The sequence below is a fragment of the Lithobates pipiens genome, unplaced genomic scaffold (assembly GCF_037356315.1).
Source record: "Lithobates pipiens isolate NorthernLeopardFrog02 unplaced genomic scaffold, aLitPip1_a1.2 Scaffold_8, whole genome shotgun sequence".
NCBI lineage: Eukaryota > Metazoa > Chordata > Amphibia > Anura > Ranidae > Lithobates > Lithobates pipiens.
Genome location: NW_027507903.1, coordinates 462,467,275 through 462,490,487, shown reverse-complemented (window position 1 = coordinate 462,490,487; position 23,213 = coordinate 462,467,275). Strand labels below are relative to the sequence as shown.

Below are 23,213 nucleotides of genomic sequence, written 5' to 3'. Positions count from 1 at the left end.
GGCTCGCTCAGCCTTACTCTTCTGCACCCTCCTCATCCTCTCGATCTGCACCCTCTTCTTCACTCTCTGCTATGTGCACCCCCAAAGACACTACCACCAACAACACGACCACCACCACCACCACCACATACCTTCCGCTTGAGTCACTGGAATTATTTTCCGATCCATATCAAGAGGACATTTCTGATGCGCAGCCACTCTTGGTATTGGATCAGGAAGAGGAGGTAGCAACAAGCGCTACTCAGCAGTCTGACGCCAGTACCCAGATCAGCCCAAGGAGGAGGTTGGTCCCCGGTGTTGCTGCCTACTCTACTTATAGCGGTGGGGAAGGTGACGTTGATGATGACGTGTCTAGTGATGTCACGTGGGTGCCCACAAGAGAGGAAGAGGAGGGGAGTTCAGAGGGAGATATGGACCAGCAGATAGGGAGGAGAAGCAGCAATGACTTACATTGCACAGCAGGGACAAAGCAGACTGCAAATGTATCAGGAGCGAGTCATCGACCATGTACGGTCACATCTGGCGCTCCCAGGACACCGGCACATGGCTCCGCAGTGTGGGCTTTTTTTAACGTGTCCGCTGCTGACAATAGCGTTGCCATCTGCAATCTTTGCAGTCAACGCGTTAGTCGCGGTAAGCCCAATACTCACCTAGGGACGACCGCCTTAAGAAGGCACATGAGCAGCCATCACCGAGCCCAGTGGGAGCAACGGAACACACAAAGCCACACTGCAGGCTCTCACCGTCCAGCCTCGTCTTCTACTTCTCCTTCTCCTCTCTCCTCACAATTGTCCTCCACTCCACCTTCCATCACGCCAAGCTCACATTTTTCTGCAAAAAGGCAGGCTTCCGTGGGCCTAATGTTTGAGCGTAAAAAAATGATGACGCCGGATAACCCTCTTGCCCAACGGTTGGCGGCTGGCTTGTCAGAACTCATAGCCCGCCAACTACTGCCATATAAACTGGTGGACTCGGAGGCCTTTCGCAAATTTGTGGCCATTGGAACACCACAATGGAAGGTCCCAGGAAGGAAGTATTTCTCAGAGAAGGGCATCCCAGAGCTATATGGCCATGTTCAGCGGCAAGTGAATGTATCTCTGGCACACAGTGTCGGTGCCAAGATACATCTGACCACAGACACGTGGTCTAGCAAACACGGGCAGGGAAGGTATATCAGTTTTACTGCCCACTGGGTGAACCTTCTGACGGCCGTCAAGCATGTAACCCGTGGCACCCGTGTAGATTTGGTTTTACCGCCACGGATTGCATGCAGGCCTGACTCTTCTTCTCCTCCTCCTACTCCATCCTCCTCCCTCTCCTCCTCAGCTGCCTCCTCCTTTTCCGCTGCTAGCGTCTCTTCCACTGCACCGCCCAAGCTCCCCAGAACCTATTCCACATGCCAGGTGAGACGTTGCCATGCCGTGCTGCGTCTGTTGTGCCTGGAAGCAAAGAGCCACACTGGCCCGGCACTCCTTTCAGCTTTGCGTTCACAGGCAGATGAGTGGCTAACACCGCTCAATTTGACAGTTGGTAAAGTGGTGTGTGACAACGGTGCCAATCTGCTTAGCGCATTGAAACAGGGCAAAATCACGCACGTGCCGTGCATGGCACACGTCTTAAACTTGGTCGTGCAGCGATTCCTTGTCAAATACCCTGGGGTCCAGGACATCTTGCGGCAGGCAAGGAAAATCTCGGCCCATTTCAGAAGATCTTACACGGCCATGGCTCGCCTTGCTGACATTCAGCGGCGACACCATCTGCCGGTCAGACGTCTTATTTGCGATTGCCCGACGCGATGGAACTCAACCTTCTATATGCTTGATAGGCTGCTCCAGCAGAAACGTGCAGTTAACGTCTACCTGTATGAACTCTGCGAAAGAAACGGTTCTGGGGAGCTGGGTTTTTTTTCACCGCGCCAGTGGCTGCTCATGCGCGACACATGCAGACTTCTGCGGCCATTTGAGGAGATCACCAAACTGGTCAGTCGCAGCCATGGCGCCATCAGTGACATGGTACCTTATGCCTTCTTTCTGGAGCGTGCATTGCGTCGTGTCATTGATCAGGCTGTGGAGGAGCAGGAGCGGGAAGATGAGGAAGTCGCAATGCTGGATGAATTCCCAGGGGGGGCTACTCTATCTGAGACAAGTCAACAACAGGAGTCTGATGAGGAGTCAGAGGAGGATGGTGCCGGGGCGGATGAGCAGGAGCAAGAAGAGCATGCTTTAAACCTTTCTGGGATCCCTGTTGTGCGAGGATGGGGAGAGGAGAATGAAGAGGACGACATTATCCTGGATGATGAGCAGGAGCCAGGCCACCACACCGCTTCCACTTTAGTGCAAATGGGGGCCTTCATGCTCCAGTGTTTTAATAGGGACCCCCGTATAAAAAGCATGAGGGTCAAGGACCAGTACTGGGTGGCAACGTACTTAGACCCCCGGTACAAACACAAAATGGCGGAAATGTTACCGCCGTCGCAGAGGGCTGTCAGAATGCAGCACTTCCAGGCCTTGCTTCGAGAAATGCTGCATTCTGCTTTTGCGTGCGCTGGCAGAGGAGCAATTCCCACTCCCAGAGAAGGATTTGCGGGTACCAATCCAACAGCGCCTGCAAGAAGAGGCCGGTTTGAAGATGTGTTGGTGACTTCGGATATGAGGTCATTCTTTCAGCCGACCCATCGACAGGTGTCATCCGGATCCAGCATCAGGGAACGCCTAGACCGTCAGGTGTCCGACTACATTGGGTTAACGGCCGATGTGGACGCTCTGAGGAGTGATGAACCCCTAGACTACTGGGTGGGCAGGCTTGACCTCTGGCCAGAGCTTGCCCAATTTGCAATCGAACTGTTGGCTTGCCCCTCATCCAGTGTCCTGTCCGAAAGGACGTTCAGCGCAGCAGGGGGGATTGTGACCGATAAGCGTACTCGCCTAGCTCACCACAGTGTTAACTACCTCACATTTCTAAAAATGAATGAGGCATGGATCTCGGAGGAATTCAACACATGTGATCAGTAGACCATGTATATGTCTATAAACAATTTTTGGAATCAAGCACACAGACCTTCTTAATTCATTTGGCTCACTTCCCTGACCCAAAAAAGCACACCGTACTATATGCCCCTACCCTCCTCTTTGAAGAGGTTGAGCGGTGTCATATTTCTACTGGGGCTGCTTATTATGAGGGGTTCCCACCATCCCTGTGCTGTGCTGACTTCCTCCTGGGTGTTCTTATTATGAGGGGCTCCCACCATCCCTGTGCTGTGCTGACTTCCTCCTGGGGGTTCTTATTATGAGGGGATCACACCATCCCTGTGCTGTGCTGACTTCCTCCTGGGGCTGCTTACGGTGCTGCTGTCAGCGCTGTATGTCACGGAGCTGCTGTCAGCGCTGTATGTCACGGAGCTGCTGTCAGCGCTGTATGTCACGGAGCTGCTGTCAGCGCTGTATGTCACGGAGCTGCTGTCAGCGCTGTATGTCACGGAGCTGCTGTCAGCGCTGTATGTCACGGAGCTGCTGTCAGCGCTGTATGTCACGGAGCTGCTGTCAGCGCTGTATGTCACGGAGCTGCTGTCAGCGCTGTATGTCACGGTGCTGCTGTCAGCGCTGTATGTCACGGAGCTGCTGTCAGCGCTGTATGTCACGGAGCTGCTGTCAGCGCTGTATGTCACGGAGCTGCTGTCAGCGCTGTATGTCACGGAGCTGCTGTCAGCGCTGTATGTCACGGAGCTGCTGTCAGCGCTGTATGTCACGGTGCTGCTGTCAGCGCTGTATGTCACGGAGCTGCTGTCAGCGCTGTATGTCACGGAGCTGCTGTCAGCGCTGTATGTCACGGAGCTGCTGTCAGCGCTGTATGTCACGGAGCTGCTGTCAGCGCTGTATGTCACGGAGCTGCTGTCAGCGCTGTATGTCACGGTGCTGATGTCAGTGCTCTGTATTACGGTGCTGCTGTCAGTGCTCTGTATCTCCTGCACCCTCTTGTTTGCCTACCCTGGTCCCTGACCTTCCCTCTCCTCCATTGCCTTCATTAGCTCCATAGTCCTGAATTGTCAGAACAATTTCCCAAATAAAAAAAAAATGCTTGTAGTTATCGATCCCAAATTCACCTCATACATGTATTATGCTATTGTCCAGGTGGTGGGACTACGTGCTACCCCCTAATAATTACCCCGTGGCCGCAAATTCGACCTAAAGGTTTGCGAAATTCGCCTCCCATTGAAGTCAATGGAGCCCGCGGCGAACGGTCGTTTTCGCGAACGTTTGTGTCCGTTCGCGTTTCGCGTTCGCGAAACGTCCCGTCGGAAGTTCGTCCATCACTATTGTCTAGTCCAGCAGGGAAGAACTCAAGCAGGACCAACAACATTGCTAGGGTTTTCAGTGAAGCTGAGGCAGCTGTAACTGGAATCTCACTCGATTTAGGGTAGGATTAATGTGAATTTTTCCATTCTTTAGTGTTTTTAAGGGAATTGTGAAATTGGCACAAACTGCAAAGTTGTGCTGATTGTGTTTTTTTTGTTTGTTTTTTTGTTTTTACCAAGACATGCATTTTAAGATCTAAGATTCATATAACGCAGAGTTTTATAATTGGTATTTATTTATTAAAGGTATTTATAAACGTGCCATCAATTTTTGCACAGTGCTTTATATACTGTATAGTGACATCCGTTCCTGCCCTCAAGAAGCTTACCATCTAAAGTCCCTATCTTATATTCTAGGACTAATTTGGACAGGAGATAAGCGACCTAACAGTATGTCTTTGGAGTGTAGGAGGAAACCCACACAAGCACAGGAAGAACATGCAAACTCCATGCAGATTGTGTTCTGAACAAGATTTAAACCAGAGTTCCCCAGTGGTGCACGGCAGAAGTGGTAACCACTAAGCCACTATGCAGATATGATCATCTAGCTCTAGTACTAAATATGTGTTTTAAATTATTTGCCAAATGCTGTCCCTTTGACGAGAGAATTGACCTATCATTGGCTGAGGTGTAAACATTATTGGCAGCTTCTATTTGCTTTGTTGTTTTTTTTTTTTTAAACTCAATCATTGCTGATTATACTTCATTTAATTATGCAGCCATTGCTATTAGTGTTACTTTTGTTTTCTTTTAAAATTAACTTGAAATGAGCGAAGTTGATAAGGGATTAGGAAAATCAATTGGTAAATCAATGGCAGTAATAACAAATAAATACAGACAAATAGAAGCAGTAGGAGTCATTCACAGCTTGTGTTCCATGTGTAAATGAATGCTTTTAAAGGATAACTGCATTTTTAAAAAATTGTATTAGCTCTCAATCTTTGCAGATAAAAAAAGAAACTTAATGTAGAAGTTAAAGGGGAGATGTGAAGGTCTTGGAGTATTTGTGCTAATATTTATTACAGCTGGAAAACGGGTCTGGTATAGTGGAAGGTTCTTCATTTTAGGCAGCTCTCCAGACAGTAACTGCCACAGGATGGCACATGGATTGGGCAGACATGTGTACAAAGAGTAAAGTGCCAGACACGTTGGCTAAAGTCTAGAAGTTGTATTAAAAGTGGCATTTGGTTAAAGCCAACGTGTTTCAGTGGTTCAAAAGTACTCCTTTAGCAGGACTGCAAGAAGACAACACAAATAATATAATAACTTCATAATGTTCTACCTGTGCTCATGTGGGTTTCCTGTGGATACGCCGGTCTCCTCCAACACTGAAAAGACATGCCGGTAGGTTAGTTGGCTCCTGTCTAAATTGGCCCTACGATGTGTATGTATGAATATGAATTAAGCTGGGTACACACTGCCTGAAAAACACTGCTTCCTGAATATAAGATAGGGACCTTAGATGGTAAGCTCCTTGAGGGCATGAATGGATGTCACTCAACTGGCTGACTTTTGATCAGTGTGTACAGCGGTCTGTCTGACAGAAGCCGGTCTAATGACCAGCTTTTGTCGAAGGGACATGCTGGAAAACCAGCATCCAATCAATGCTTGCAGCCAATGGCCCACAAGTGCCGTTCAGTGTATTTAGGCGAGGGGGAGTCCCCCTGTCAGAATACAATAGCACAGTGGGGTAGATCGCCACAACAACATTGTTTGTGTTAGTACAGCGATCTGTCAAATAGTCTGTGCTATATACCGTAAATACCAGTAATAAATAAATATATAATAATGACTTAGAAGGAGTTCAGCAATAGTTACCCCTATATTATTCCTAGACAGAATAAATAAAACTTTGACTGAAGAATTTATATCATTGCTTAAAGTGGAAGTAAACCCTTCTATCGTTTTCAGTCAAGGAAGCGGCCATCTTGGCCTCTAATAATTCTTCAACTACCATAATGCTGCACATGCGATCAGTTATGACACCAGCCATTGGATGGTTTGAAAGTTTGGTTGAGAGCACAACCAATGTGAAAGTTAGCATTTCCGGCATGCCGGGAATGTAAGTGTTTTTTGAAACTGGGTTTACTCCCGCTTTAACTTCCGTGTTGCAGCTGTCAAGGAATATATGTGTCAAGGCCAAGGCTCCTTTAAAGCCAGATACAAAATAATAACTCCAAGGAAAGGTCCTGCACACAGCATAAATCTTCTGAAAAGTTTATTTGTAATTCATGAATTATTAATACACTTTTCAGATGATTTATGCCATGCGCAGGACCTTGCCGGAGAATCCGCTGATTTTTTCCCTTCCGATTTACCAAAACCATGTAGTGCAAGGGCCTGCTTGATTGCATACACATAGAAACTCCTAAGGTTTGACCTAATATTATATGGTTTTGGTAAACCTGAAGACAAAAACCAGCAGGAAATCTGAGTGTGTATGGGGCTTTAGTGGACTTTAGCGGGGTCGCATTGTTCCTTGACTAGAATTAGCAGTTTACTGATTGGTTTTACTTGTCACTTAGAAGTCTATTTATAACAAATTTGATAAATGAATGGCATAAGTATTTTCCCAGTTGTAACGAATTATGACAGTATTTTGTCGGACACATACCTCGATCAGGACTGCATTATGGTCATGAGATGTAGCTGACAATCATACAAAATAAACTTTTATTCTAATACAGTGATTATTCATGACAGCTGGATGAATGCTTGTGACATTCAACCAGCTATTTATTTTTTTAGAAATTGACACCTAAGAATTACTCTTTACATCAAACTTAGTTTTGGATTTTCTTTTGGTGTTGCAGGTGTTGATTACATCGTAAAGACTGTGACAGTGGATAACTGCCAGGTAGCATTACAGCTTTGGGACACAGCTGGACAAGAAAGGTCTGTAACTAGATTATAGGATCGGCAACAATACCGGATTGCTATTTTTATTTTTTTATGTTTTCACTAATGTAAATTATTTATTAACCATGTGTATGAAATGGTTCCAAGGCTGTTCCTTGGAAATGTCTACAGGGCAGTGCTGAATTATTTTGTCTATTTAAAGTGAAGATTAACCACTTCAGCCCAGGGAGAATTTACTCCCTTCCTGACCAGAGCACTTTTTGTGATTCGGCACTGTGCCGCTTTAACTGACAATTGCGGGGTCATGCGACGTGGCTCCCAAACAAAACTGATGTCCTTTTTTCCCATAAATAGAGCTTTCTTTTGGTGGTATTTGATCACCTCTGCGGTTTTTATTTTTTTGCGCTGTAAACCCAAAAAATTGCATCAATTAAAAAAAAAAAAAAAACGCATTATTTTATTATATAGTTTTGATATAATAAATATCCCCCCAAAATATATAAAAAAACATTTTGTTTCATCAGTTTGGGCCGATACGTATTCTTCTACATATTTTTTGTAAAAAAAAATTACATTAAGCGTTTATTGATTGGTTTGCGCAAAAGTTATAGCGTCTACAAAATAGGGGATCGTTTTATGACATTTTTATTGATCATTTTTTTATACTGGTAATGGCGGCCATCAGCGATTTTTATCATGACTGCGACATTATGGCGGACACATCGGACAATTTTGACACATTTTTGGGACCATTGGCATTAATACAGCTATCAATGCTAAAAAATTGCATTGATTACTGTAAAAATGTCACTGGCAGTGAAGGAGTTAACCACTAGGTGGCGATGTAGGGGTTAAGTGTGTCCTAGGGAGTGATTCTAACTGTGGGGGGAGGGGCTGTGTGTGACACGTCACTAATCACTGCTCTTGATTACAGGGAGCGTTGATTAGTGACAGTGTCATTAGGCAGAATGGAGAGATGCTTGTTTACATTAGCATCTCCCCGTTCTTCCTCACCGTGAGACCATCGTGGGTATGCCCGCGGACATCGAGTCTGCGGGACCCGCGATCATGGTCACGGAGCTCCCAGGCAAGTATGTGCCCTTCTGCTGCAGTATGTCTGTGTGAGGTGGTAGGGAAGCGGTTAAAGTGTAGATGCCAATGTTTTTTTTACCTTAATGCATTGTCTGCATTTAGGTAAAAAAAATTCCAATACCCATTTCCCACCATCCACCCCCTCCCTCCACACACTTACCTTACTCCTTATAAATGCAGCACTGCCCTCTATTCCTGCTTTCACAGGATACACTGAAGGCAGTGTTAAGCATAGGTTCCCGCTTCTGCCAGTCAAATTCTGTGAGGAGTGAGCAGGGGGTCTTGGCCAAGCCATGCTGTGTGTCTATGGATACACACAGCTTGGCTCGGAAGCAAGCCTGCATAGGCGCATCCTTAGTACACAGCTTGCTAAAGGGGCACTCCTGAAAGGAAGAAGCGGACAGCCGGTGAAGGACTCCAGAAGGGGAGGAAAGGGACCACTCGCTACAATAACATTGCCAAGAGCAGGTAAGTATAAAAAAAAATGTAAAACGTAAAAAAATGCCTTTAGAATCACTTTAACTTTGGAAGCTGTGCACACAAAAGGAGGACAAAAAGCTTGTCACCAGTATTGCTCATGATATTCCTGCAGCTGATCTTTTCCCCATTACTGACTTAACATGGCTGGTTTTGCACTGGGTCTCTGTATAGAATCAGCTATCTTGGTAGAAGCAGAGCTTTGCTTCCTTATGTCAGAGCCTCCAGCAAGGAGAACAATGAGCACCACAGTAGTCACATCATCAAACCTCACTCCAAATCTCCTGAGACTAGAAGTCTAAGGCAGCAGTGCCTTAGATCTCACAATGCTCCATTCAAACCTGCAAATGGGACCGACATCAAATACACCAGAGAACCCTAGTCAGGTTTTCTGGCAATTAAATGCGGAGGCAGCCCCACTGAAAGCAATGCAGTGATCGTCCTTGGGCTCGGACAGTCGGGGCACAATTAACATTTCAAGATGTCCGATATAAAATAGCAAATTGTTTTGAGTGTGGTTTCACTTTAAGTGACCATCAAATAATTGTATAAAATCAGTAGTCTTTAATGAAAATGGAGACTAGCTGATTTATGTAAAAGAGTTTCTAATAATAATATTAGATGACTATGTGAGCTGTAGGCCAGTGGTGTAACTAGAACCTTCAGGGCCCCGATGCAAGAAACCATGAAGGGCCCCCTGAACCCCAGCCAGGACCCTTCCCTCCGAGTCCGGCGGTGGAACTCCAGGGCGTGGTCACAGGTATGACCTTTGTGAGCCCTGTATTTCCACCACTGGTATCAGTAGTTTTTTTCTATTATTTATTTTTTATTTTTAGGTGCCTCATTGGGGGACTGTCCCTAGGCAGGATGGGGTCCCCATCCCCAGAAGAGATGAGGTCCTTTTCTACAGGGCAGATGAAGTTACTGCCCCCAGGTGAGAAGGATTCCCTGTCCCCAGGGAAGGTGGGGGTCCCTGTCCCCATGTGAGAAGGGGTCCCTGTCTCCAGGGGGAGATGGAGGGGGTATGTAATGGTGTGTGGGGGGTGGGTCCTCTCACTCACCATGACCAAGCTGTAGGCTGCGCACTCATCCATGTTGGCCTAGGCTCCATCCAGTGTGCTGGATGGGCAATCAGCATATCTCCCAGAAAGACCTTTCATCATCTGTGTATGACGGGGGAGGAGGGAGGCTGGCAGACAAGCCTGCAGTGTCCTCCGGGGAGTCAGCTCTCATAGGGCTGCACTGCATCTGTGTGCTTAAAGTTTGTTTACCCGGGAGAAGTATGCAGTGCAGTGTGGGCCGGACTCAGGGGGGGGGACTCTGGCTGGGGAGAACAGACTGAGCGGCAATGCATGGAGCAGGAGAGGGGTACTCTGAGGAGCCGGCCGAGGACACAGGTCATGCAGGGAATGCACAACTAAAGAGCAGCCAGTGCGATAGTTGAGCATGGAGCTCTGCTAGTCACCCTTCACCTCCAGCCACCTGTGTGCATGGTGCACTGGTACCCCTAGCTGCCTATGCTGCTGCCGGCCATATGTAGAGGGGGCTGCATGGGCCCCCTGCATCACTGGGCCCAGTTGCGGTCGCGACTGCTGCACCCCCCATAGTTACGCCCCTGCTGTAGGCCCCATGCATGCAGTACAGAAGAGGCAGCAAAATCCTGCATAAAAAAAATGTACAATGTACATTTGTGCTGCGTTTACATGCGTACATGGTCATGGCCGCTGCTCAGGGCCGACATATCATGTAATCAGTAGCTCCTGCGAATTCATGACTGACAGAAAGTCGATTATTCTGTGCGTGTGCTGCCGCTGCATAAATGATTCCTCCAAGGCCAACGTGTGAGTGCCGCTGATTACACTTTGTTCATATTTACATATCAGTGATGAACAGTTGCCACTGAAAATGTAAATGTAGGTTGGACGCAATTAAACACTAGCTAAAATGTTTACATGCATACAGCATCAAATAATGTTCTTATACAGGACCCAGAACATGGATTTTCCTTGTTTTGGTTTACGCAGGTATGTGGGCCATAACAGACCTGTGTGAATGGGCTGAGATACAATAGTGCTGCGTTCAAATCCTTATAAATTACAGACCTGATCACAGATAATTGTGCTCCTATGTACAATTTACATAAGACCTTAAGGATGCTGGTGTACTGAAGAAAACTATAAATTGCTGTGCCTTTTCTTTCCTATCATAGAGCAATATATTACATTTACTTGTATCTTTTATCCTATCATCGTCTTTTTATTAACCTAAATTGATATTAAAATTTTTATAAATTGTTATAGATTTTATGTCTAAATGAGAGTTCTTTAAGAGCCCATAATGTAGTGTAATGCAAAGCATGCATTTTCTGGCTGAGAGTGTAACTCAATGTATAAAAAAGCAGGTCCTGCTTGAGTTTTTTCAGCACAGAGCAATACAGCACACAAAGCACTGAATATATTTTACGCTATAATGCAAGTTCATTACAATGCACTTTAGATGTAAGTTTGAGTGCAAATAACATTGTAACATACATCTATGTTGTGTAACTGTGCTTTGAAGTATTTCACGTTACAATGTGGGTCATGACGCATTTTACAATCTGTTGAATGTTTTCAGAAATGTTAGCAGATCCATTTAATATGTTATTACCATTAAAATTGGGGTGAAAAGGGAGTGACGTAGAGTGCCTCCCCCTACCAACAAATCATTTCTTTATAATGCTAGCAAAACTTAGAAGCATGCAGACTATTTAAGTGAAAAAGTTCTCAGGTCTTCTATTGGGGACAGGGGGCTTCACAAAGTGCTCCTTGTGCTTGGTTATGTGGTCTGTCACATGGCTACGTACAAAGGAGGAATGGTGCAGCTTCACTTTGTCAGTCCTCAGAAGCTTCACCTTGCTTTCTTTGGAGGATCTTTTATGGGCAGCTCTCTGAGCATGCTTATATGTTTCACTAGTAATATAGGACAGTAAACTACCCTAGGGAGGGTAGCAACGGGGGCTTCAGAAAGGGGCCCCATTGCAGACATTGCACCAGGGCTTATACATATTTAGCCATTATAAGCTTTTGAAGTTTCATTTGCACCCAACCCAGCATGTTCAACTTTATGTTGCTGTACGGGGACAAAAGAAACAAGCGCGTGATCTTTGGTTTGGGCCCGTATATGTGTCTTAAAGAGGTTCTACCTTTATTTACTATTTGAGTGAAATTCTTTCCTGCTTTTATGAGATACCTGTATACTTATTTTTATTTTTGATTCTTTTTCTTGATACAGATACCGCAGTATAACAAAACAGTTCTTTAGAAAAGCTGATGGAGTCATTGTAATGTATGACATCACATCCAAGGACACATTTACGGCAGTACGGCAGTGGTTTACCAGTGTAGAGGTATAAACAGAAATCAGCTTTGATGTGTAGAAGTTTTATTTATTTGTGATCTTGCTTTGTTCTTGCCAGGCTAGAGCATAACTGCAAATGTTTCTTGGTAAAGTGAATCTGTGCTTTCAACAATCTGTTACCTAAATACAAGACCAATTTACTAATCTTTCCCTCTGTATGTTGGTAAACTGGAGGTGCTTTTCCGTACTAGCATAGGCCATGGGCATCTGCAGCCTAGGGCAAGGGGGGGCGATTGCCCCCCCCCCCCCCCCCCCGGAATTGTAAGAAGGTGTTGAAGACAGTTGCCCTGTGCTGCAATGGCCACCGCTGTGGACTTTTTTTCTGAGTCTGCTGGCCTGGGGCTGCTCTCTATTCTGACTTATCACAGATACAGACATCCCTTACCCCGGCCCAATCATTTGGCTCTGCTGCTCGGGCATCTGCTCAACATCTCGGCTGTTCCGGGATTGGCAGCCTGCTTGTGTATGGCCTATTGCATCACAGGAGGAAATCCTGAAGAACCACAGGTAACAGTAGTGCCAGTTAAGAGGAGAATTTATATATATATATATATATATATATATATATATATATATATATATATTGCTTGGAAATTTGGACAGCCGAGCTATTGCTGGAAAATATATTTGTGTGTTTTATACTATAATCTTCTTCACTTTGTATGGTTGTCTCAGGCATACCATGCCTATATAAATATAGCCTAGAGAATATACATCTTTCTATATTGCAATGTATTGCAATACATCTGTTGTGGCCATATTTTGATCTTGATGAAAATAACATATACTGTATTGCAATATAGAAAGATGTACATTCTCTAGGCTATATATATATATGGGTATGGACTGGTACGCCTGGCCTGAGTAACTCCCAATACAAAGTGAAGCTGAATTATCTCAAGAACTATTTCACACTGCCATCTGGCAGCATTATCGGTAAAGTGCCGCTAGTTTTAGCTGTGCTTTACCATCGTTTTAGCGGCGCTATTATGCCGCTAGTGGGGTGATTTTAAACCCCGCTAGCTGTCAAAGAAAGGGTTAAATGCGACTGTGTATCTGACTGTGTGCTGCCGAAGCGCCCCCCGAAAAAAGTTCTGTGGACGCCCATGGCATAGACACATTGTGGCAGAGCAGGAAGTGAGTGGAAATCATTTCAAAGAGAGGGAAATTCTTAATTGACAGCAATCACTAAAAAAACGGGTACTTCAATTGGAAAATTTGCCCTTATCTTGTCTTCCAGTGACAGCCAAAAAGTTGTGGATTCCCCTTTAACTTCTGTCACCAAAACAAACAGTTGGGTAATTCCCACAGGAAATAGATAACAACAAAAATGTAGAATTTACTGAAGCCGTAGCCTTAATCATAGCAAATATTGGCAAGATCATTTTCCGAGCAGATCTCTGTAATAATTTCCAGTAATACATAATTAAAATAATAATAAAAATAATAAAGTACTCTGAATAAAAAAATATATATTTATGGCAACATAGAACTGCCGTCCACCCTAAGACACATACATATATAGAACAATGCATATCAAACCATTAATTAAAAAGCACGTAGTAATATTATAATTTAAAGCATAATCAATCTGTATCTATTAAAGTGTAAAAGAAATGGGATCAGTGTCAAAACACTAAAAACAGGGCTATCCACACTGGAACAGGTACATCAATCAAAAGCATTGTTAGAGTTTCCGTCAATGAATGATGAATATTTAAAAATGTATTTTTCAGGAAAATCTTTCACAACCACACAAACCTTCAAGGATGCTTTTTCATTTTTCTTCTAGGAAGGAGCTGGAGAAAATATACCTATACTAATGTTAGGTAATAAAACAGACATTGAAAAAGAAAGAGAGGTTCCCCGCGGTCTGGGAAAGCAACTTTCAAAGGTAGAGTGTTTATATTTCAGCTATTTCAATCTAAAGAGCAGGAGATAGTGAAGCCATTCTGTAGACTAGTGCCCTGTACACACGAGCGGATTTTCCGTCTGAAAAAAATCGGCAGTTTTTTCCGACAGAATTCCGCTCAAGCTTGACTTGCATACACACGGTCACACAAACATTCTCTGAACTTTCAACCGTCCAGAACGTGGTGAGGTACAACACTACGACGACCCGAGAAAATGAAGTTCAAGGGCTTCCGAGCATGCGTCAAATTGTTTCCGAGCATGCAAAGGAATTTTGCACGTCGGAATTTGTACAGACGATTGGAATTTCCGATCTGAACTTTTTCCGACCGAAAAATAGAGAACCTGCAGTCAATCTTTTTGCCGGCTGGAATTCTGCCAGCAAAAGTCCGATGGAGTATACACACAGTCGGAATTTCTGACCAAAAGCTCACATCCGACTTCAATCAGAATTTCTGATTGTGTGTATGGGGCTTAAGCCATTATTTATTTGTATTAAGTATTTGGTGCTTCTGATAGGGGTTAAGCTGGTTCAGCCAATGGGCCTTGACTATATATTCACAATATTTTCCCCAATGGTACAAGCCTTTTTACAGCATTGGAAAATACATTAGGTGATCCTGACTCTTGGTTGGATGTTTAACTGTATCATCAGTGATTACTGATCTCTTGTGACCGTGAATAGGCTGCATTGTCACTGATGTTACTGCTCACTAATGACAAGATATGCTGCAAGTTCTGGGATTTCATTGGTTTCTGAATGGATGGGCTGAATTCTTAGTGATGTCACTGATTTTTAATGAATGAATATGTTGCAACAGCAGAGATGTCACTGGTCTCTAGCCAAATGATAGCCTGTACTCTAATGCCGCATACACACGATTAGACTATCCGGCGGACTTAGCCCGGCGGACAAACCGCTGGGCTTTGAAGCGGAGGTCCGCCAGACTTTCCGAACGAGCGGACCTGCCCACACACGACTGGACTGAGCGTCGAGTCAACATCTCAAAGAAGAAGAAGAGAAGCTGGCGACAGCGGCAACAGAAGACCGGGCCACCGCTAGTAAAAGAGCTGGAAGAAAAAAAGCGGAGGCCCAGCAAGAAGAATCGAAGAGGGGGACAAGACCCCCGAAGTCGGAAGAAGACCCCCTGGCGGCGGCGGCGGTGACAGAAGACCGGGCCACCGCTTGTAAAAGAGCTGGGAGAAGAAAGCGGAGGCCCAGCAAGAAGAACCGAAGAGGGGGACAAGACCCTCGATGTCGGAAGAAGACCCCCTGGCGGCGGCGGCGACGAAGAAGAAGAAGAAAACCGGGCTCCTCTGCTAGTAAAAGAGCTAGCAGAAGATAGCGAAGAAGTCTGGCGAGAAGACCCCCCCAAGACGGAAGACCACTGGAGCAATAAATGATTTTAAAACCTTGTGTTGTGTTTTATTTACACTTTTTTCACCAGGTGAATGGGTAGGGGTACATTGTACCCCATACTTATTCACATAGGGTGGGGGGCTGGTATCTGGGGGCCCCCTTATTAAAGGGGGCTCCCGGATTCACATAAGCCCCCCGCCCGCAGACCCCGACAACCAACGGCCAGGGTTGTTGGGAAGAGGCCCTTGTCCTCATCAACATGGGGACAAGGTGCTTTGGGGTGGGGAGGCCGCAGGGCCCCCCTTCCCCAAAGCACCCCCCCATGTTGAGGGCATGAGGCCTGGTACAGCTCAGGAGGGGGGGAGCGCTCGCTCGTCCCCACCCCCTTTCCTGACCGGCTGGGCTGCGTGCTCGGATAAGGGTCTGATATGGACCTTGGGGGGGACCCCACGCCATTTTTTCAGCGTAGGGCTTCCCCTTTAAGTCCATACCAGGTGACGGGGCCTCCGTGTGCGGGAAAGTCCATTAATTTCAAAAGTCCGGCGGACTAGCATTCAGACCGTCAGATTGTCGGACTGCCGATTCCGGCGGACAATTTTGATTCAAAACTTCTTTCTAAGTCCGCTGGACTTTTGGGGAAAAAAAGTCTGCCGGAGCCCACACACGGGCGGATTGACTCTGGTCCACCGAACCAAGTCCGCCAGATAGTCCGATCGTGTGCATAAGTGATGTCACTAGTCTCTAGTGAAAGAATAGACTGCATTATTATGCTAAGTACACAAGGGCTGAATATCAGCCGGTGTCAGCAGGTTCCACAGGAACCAAGCAACGTTTGATCAGTGTGTACAGCTGTCCTCCTGACAGAAGAAGTCTAATGACCAGCTTCTGTTGAAGGGACATACCGGAATGCATCAGTGTGTTCTGGCAGGGGCAAAGTCACCCCATCAGAACACAAAGGCACAGTGGGGGAGATTGGCGCACTAACATCGCTTAGTTAGTATTGCAACCTCTCATTTTGTTTCCATTCAGCCCATTGAGCCATTGGGTTACGCGTGTACCCAGCCTTGGTGATGTCACTGGCCTTTAGTCAATGGTTAGGCTGCATATCAGTGATGTCACTGCCCTTTAGTTACTTGATAGGCTGCACTGTAAGTGATGTTACTGGTCTATAGTAAATGGATATATTGCATTCTCAGTGATGTCACATGTCCCTAGCAAATGGGCAGGAAAATCTTTCAGTGATGTCACTGGCTCATCAATGGATAGACTATATTGGTAGTGATGTCACTAGTCTCTAGTGAATTGATAGATTCCATTCTAAGGGATGTCACTGGTCTGTAATAAATAGATAGGTTGTATTCTTGATTATGTCACTGGTCCCTAGTTAATGGATAAGTTACAATCTTAGTGATGTCACTTGTCTCTAATAAATGGATAAGCTGTGTTTTCAGTGATGTCACATGTATCTAGAAAATGAACAGGGACATTTTTCAGTGATGTCAGTGGCCTCTAGTGAATCAATGGCTGCATTCTCAGTGATGTCACTTGCATCTAGTCAATGGATAGGCTGAATTGTTAGTGATATCACTGATTTCTAATGAATGGATAGGTTACATTCTGTCAGGATGTTTGAGTGATTAATTGAGTCAGCTATTCTAACATTTATTTGATCGATGTATAACAGTGCCTCAAATATAAAAATATTTTATTAAAAATAATTAAGCTGACCAATTAATTATTCCTGAGATTCATTGGCCTGTGCAGATACTCTTTAAAGGATAAGTTCACCTTTACATAAAATCTGTAAGGTGAATTTACACTGGACTCCATTCCCATCCCCCCAGTTCCGCTGTACCAAAGTCCCACGTTCCCCCGCTTTCAGGCACCATGACATTGCTTTACTGGTCTGGGGATTGGAAATCCTCCTGGTTTTCTCTCTTCCAGCACTGACAGGATCAGCTAGGTGAATTATAATTGGTCAGCGACGTCCATGTGATGGTGCTGACCAATTAGAATGCCTCCTATCCTAACACGCTGAGAGGTACAGATAGGAGATTAAGCCACAGGGATTTCAAATCCCTGGACAGGTAAAGCAGCAAACCGGTGTCTGACAGCGGGGAATCGCGGGACCAGGGCAGATGGGGAGGGGGTCCTGTGTAAATTCAGCTTACAGATTTTCTGTAAAGGTGAACTTACACTTGCACAATAAAATTATGTGAGAGTATGGGATATGAAACTAGAAAAAAAAATATTTAGATTTGTTTTACAATTAAGTCACTTAACAAACACAAATAACAGTAGAATCGATATTGTGACACAGACACTGAGATTAGATTCAAAATTAATTCCTAAATTTACCCACTACAACATAAGAACAGTATCTCACAAAAGTGAGTATACCCCTCACATTTTTGTAAATATTTTATTTTATCTTTTCATGTGACAACACTGAAGAAATGACACTTTGCCAAAGACAACCTCTGGATGTAACACTGAGCACGTGCACTCAACTTCTTTGGTGGACCATGGAGAGGCCTGTTCTGAGTGGAACCGTTCCTGTTAAACCGCAGTATGGTCTTGGCTACCATACTGCAGCTCAGTTTCAGGGTCTTGGCAATCTTCTTATAGCCTAGGCCATCTTTATCTAGAGCAACAATTTTTTTTTTTAGATCCTCAGAGTGTTCTTTGCCATGAGGTGCCATGTTGAACTTCCAGTGACCAATATGAGAGAGTGAAAGCGATAACACCACATTTAACACACCTGCTCCCCATTCACACCTGAGACCTTGTAAAACTAATGAGTCACATGACTCCGGAGAGGGAAAATGGCTAATTGGGCCAAATTTGGACATTTTCAATTAGGGGTGTACTCACTTTTGTTGCCAGCGGTTTAGACATTGATGGCTGTGTGTTGTGTTACTTTGAGGGGACAGCAAATTTACACTGTTATACAAGCTGTACACTGACACTCACTACTTTACATTGTAGCAAAATGTAATTTCTTCAGTGTTGTCACATGAAAAGAAAGAATAAAATATTTACATAAATTTGAGGGTAGTACGCACCTTTTTGAGATACTGTATATAGATATCTTCCTCTGATGGGTTTAGTGAAATTATTAGTGATATTACATTTTTGGTATATTAACTGAACATGAAAACTTGGCTACAGGGATGGATTTATTTATTAAAAGATACACATTGAAATATATTCTACAATATTTTGTATATACTTTAACTATTGCCATTTCACTACTTGAGAATGTATTCATTTTGAAGCACACATATTTCTTATGATAATGATTATAAACAATTAAATATATGGTAATAGGTCTCCCTGAGAGACCGGCTAATACAGTTTAAAATGGTCCACCGAGCATATTTCACCCCATATAGATTGCACAAAATGAACCCCGCCTCCCCCCCGGGGTGTTGGCGTTGTGGGACAATACCGGGGGACTTCACTCATATTTTTTGGACCTGCCCGGCCATTGTCGGCTATTGGAAGGAGATACTGAGGGTCATTACACAGGTCACCTCCATATCGCTCCAGCCCTCCATAGAAATTTGCATACTGGGCCTGATAGATCATATTATTCCCACTGTGGCGCGACGCACCCTGGTTGGGATTCTTCTTTTCTACGCCCGCAAGGCCATAGCCCTCAGCTGGCGTAAGCCAACTCCCCCTCCTCTCTCCCTGTGGAAAAAATTGGTCAACGGCAGCCTGCCTCTTTACAAAGACTGCTATGCTAATAGGGGTTGCCCGCAAAAATATGACAAGGTCTGGTCCAGCTGGCTGGCTGACGCCTCCACAGCCTCTGACCCGCAGCCTACTTAACAAGTTACCCTTTGCTAGTACACAGGTAACTGCACCAGTGGAAATGTCATATGTCTGAGTAGCGTGTTGTAACTCTAAGTTGTCCTGCTGCACATGAAGTCAGCTATCTGTGGCCATTGAGGTGCCTTAGACTCTCCGTCATATTCTGTATGTACCTAACTGTCTTGTATTACAAATCTGTATACATCACACCGGTAACTGTAGTCGTGACCAATGTATGTGTTCTTTTTTGTTTGTTAGTTTGCTTGCTGTTGTTTACTGCATAAACTTTAATAAAAAAGATTTGCAAAAAAAAATATATGGTAATATTTTTACTAAATCCTTTTTAGATAATATGATATTTTGTCATGATCTATTCTAGTAATTTCGTATATTATGCCTTATCCATATATACAGTATATAACATCGATGCACCCTTTATTATAATCTTTTCTAAAAGTGAACTCAACAATATCAATGGTCTTGTCCGATAAAATATCAAAAAGTTCAATTTATACCCATTAAGGCTGGGTTCACACTGTGTGTGCGGAAGCGGTTTGCAGCAGGGGTCTGGTGCGTCCCTGTTCTCTGTTTCAGGTGCAAATCGAGTCTGAATTTTTGCCTGAATTTGGACCTGAAACAGAGCCAAAGATGTACAGGACCCTTTTCCAGTGTGGATTACGGCCACCCAGGAAGTGTATGAACAGTCTCCTTTGAGAGCCGATCACAGTCTCCTGTCATGCGAATTGAATGCGGAGAAACCAGCATCCAATTCTCATAAGTGTGAACTCAGCCTTACTCTTCTCTAGCTTAATTTATTTTGTAGCCCATTCTCAGAATGTTTATTCAATAAATATCTCTTGTGTATCTTCATGGCTTGTTAAGAGTTTTGTCCACAAGTGGCACAATGGAGGAAATGACAAGTCTTGTTTCTTTTAGCTAAATAGTTGGTTTCTAAAGGCCTTGAAAACATAAACCAGTTTTAGTTTAATAAGATGTTCTTCACTCTGGATCCAGGTGTGTGAATAAAGCCTCGTACACACGCTTAGATTTTCGGAAGACTGAACGTCCTTTTTTGTTCCATGCTAGTCTCATGTTGAAAGTGAAGAGGTTACTCACAATACAAAAATGTTCGTACGAAAGAATACAACATCAGAAGTGACATAATGTGTTGAATAGTTTTGTATGTATTCTTTTGTTTTCTGAGCATGCATAGTCTTGCTCTTACGATTTTTTTCTTATGAAAACCGTACTAATGAAATGAAAATCGGACGTTGAGTTCACATCTGAGAAAATTTTTTATAGTCTGCACATCCAACTTTTGTCTGATGAAAAAACTAAATCAGCTGTCGAAAACACCGTACTAACAATTCGAAGATTAGCAGACAGCTCGTCGTACAAATTTTTCCATCTGATTTTCGTATCTTGTGTACGGGCCTTTAGAGAACCCCATTCCTCAGAGACCTTGCCACAATTTGCCCTGTAATCAGATTTGTCTTGATAACAAACAATTCAGTTTCTCTCTCTTTGGGATAGTTGAACGTTAATGGGACAGTGTATCTTCGCCTATTGGAAATCTTTCATTTTGTCACAAACCCTGTTTCATGATTCCAAACCATAGACATCATAAATCCATAATTTTAATTCAGGCTCTGACAATTCCCAGGGGTGGTCTCCAGTCAGTGAATAGATAAAATTCTTAATTATTGCACTGGCCTCTGGTGAATCCAAAGGCAACCTTCCCAGATATTCAGTGCTTGGATTTCCAGTAAGAACACCTCACTCCTAATGACAAATAAAAATCCAATATAAATTCCACTACCAACCACAATATATGGGTAGAGTGCGCCAATGCCGGGCAAAGGTCATCCAGCGCCCAGGGCAAAGATGCCAAACTGCGCCCCCCTTTCCCTTAGGGTTAGGGTCAGGGTGCCCCCTACCTCTGCAATACACCATTGCACCAGGGGCAGCCTCCTGCCCACCCCTTGTCCCGGCCCTGGAGTGCGCTCATCCTTTACATTCTCTAGATAGATTACTGCAACATTGCAGATAATAAAGAGCTGTGGAAACTAGGAACCTAAGGGTTGGGTTTGCAGTCTGGAGTCCGGTATGTTTTTTTTCACCAGTTCAGGTGCATTTGAGGTGCAAATTTTTACTTGAATTCGTACCTAAACCGGACTTAAAATCACACAAGACCCTTTTTAGAAACAGACTTACCCTGGACATTTGTGAATCAGCTAAATTATTTATAAAGCAGTATTAAACCCAATACGTAAAATGTAATATATTGCAGTGTACCAGTCCTTAAAGTGTATCTAAATCCAAAACCAAAAATGTACTATATGCTAGATTACTAGTCACTGGTGTTGTGGCAGCATGTATCTTTTTTTCATTTTTTTTTACCCCCTGGGCTGCTTTCCTTCAAACATGTCCATATCCCTTTCTGTCTATTAAATGGGGTACAGGGCCATTTGTAGTTTACAGAACAACTAGAACAGAACTAGGAAGGAAGATATTCTTCAATGTAGTTCACAGGCAGCTACAAAGTCATGCATTTTTGGCAAGATCAACGAGTAGTTTCTTTGCTGAAAATTTTCTAGGCTTGGAAAAAGAAAACAAATGCAGCCACCACATCTAAGGACTGTAACCTGCGATATATTACAGTTTTTGTTCTTGGGTTTAGTTATCCTTTAAATTTGGTGGTTGAATTTGTTTTAATGTCATGTGGTGATCTGGCCTTAGGACAGGGCTCAAAATTTCCAGTCCTGTGTTACGAGTCAGGCCTTACTCGCCACCAGTTGCCCCACCCAACCATCTACCCTGTCTGCCCCAAATTCCACCCCTAAACACGCCCTCATAAATTATCTGATGAAATGACACTTAAATGTTTTATGCAGAATTAAGTGTCCACCATGCAGCCTACCCATGTCCACCATGCAGCCTACCCGTGTCCACCATACAGCCCACCCGTGTCCACCATACATCCTAACCACGTCTGCCATACAGCCTACCCGTGTCCACCATATAGCCTACCCGTGTCCATCATGCTGCCTACCTGTGTCCATCATGCTGCCTACCTGTGTCCATCATGCTGTCTACCTGTGTCCATCATGCTGCCTACCTGTGTCCATCATGCTGCCTCCCTGTGTCAATCAGGCAGGAGAACAGGGGAGAGGAAGAGGATTGCCGGCCAGATGATCAGAGCACCGAGGAACATCACTGAAACAGCTTTAATTTCAGTTGCTGTGTTCCCGCCCCTCGGCTTCACAAACAGCCACGTCCCTTGGCCAGGGAACTTTGATACTCTGTCTATCAAAGTCCTGGCACCAGGTGGCAGGGCTGTGTATGACAGCGAGTGCGGGGAACACTCTGCTATTGAAATGAAAGCCGCTAGTGATGTTCCTCACGATTTGATAAACTGGCTACCTGCTCTGCTCTCTCTTCCCCTCCGCGAGCACTGTCAGAAGGACTCCCATACAACCCACCTGCCAGAGTTGCTCGCCCCCCCCCCCCCACACCCGATCCAAGGCAGCCATAGCTCGCCAGCCCTCAAAAACCCCTAGCAAAATGCGAGCAGGCGAGTGGAATTTTTGAGGCCTGCCTTAGGATGTCTCCACTCTGGATGGTGGAGCAACAGAAACACCCTTTGACAGCAGCATTGTCAATCTCGGTAAAGAATGGTATTAGATGACTGGATCAGATTTAGATAAACAAATTAAATCTGAACTCCAGCCAACACTGTATAAGCAGTTATAGTAAAAAAAAATCCTGTTTGAATAAAGGTTTTGCTTAAATGAATAAAAGCTGATCATTATAAGCACCCCTGTCAGTGTTAAATGGTTCGTCTCAACCATCTAATTGCCACATTTGCTGAACAGCTAGGTCTGTTAAAGGAAGTTGAAAAATAACAGTTACTGGTAGGATCAATAGGTCAAAATAAAGGAGAAA

At 44.5% G+C, this 23,213-nt stretch overlaps 1 protein-coding gene across 1 annotated transcript in view; it reads left to right on the top strand.

Annotated features, from left to right (window-relative positions):
• Window positions 1-23,213, top strand: part of CRACR2A (calcium release activated channel regulator 2A) — a 231,495-nt gene that overhangs the window by 197,529 nt on the left and 10,753 nt on the right. Inside the window, exons 14-16 of the mRNA XM_077468502.1 lie at window positions 7,165-7,246; window positions 12,053-12,167; window positions 13,971-14,072. Of these exons, the coding sequence (XP_077324628.1) occupies window positions 7,165-7,246; window positions 12,053-12,167; window positions 13,971-14,072 (299 nt within the window). The remainder of the gene's footprint in view (window positions 1-7,164; window positions 7,247-12,052; window positions 12,168-13,970; window positions 14,073-23,213) is intronic.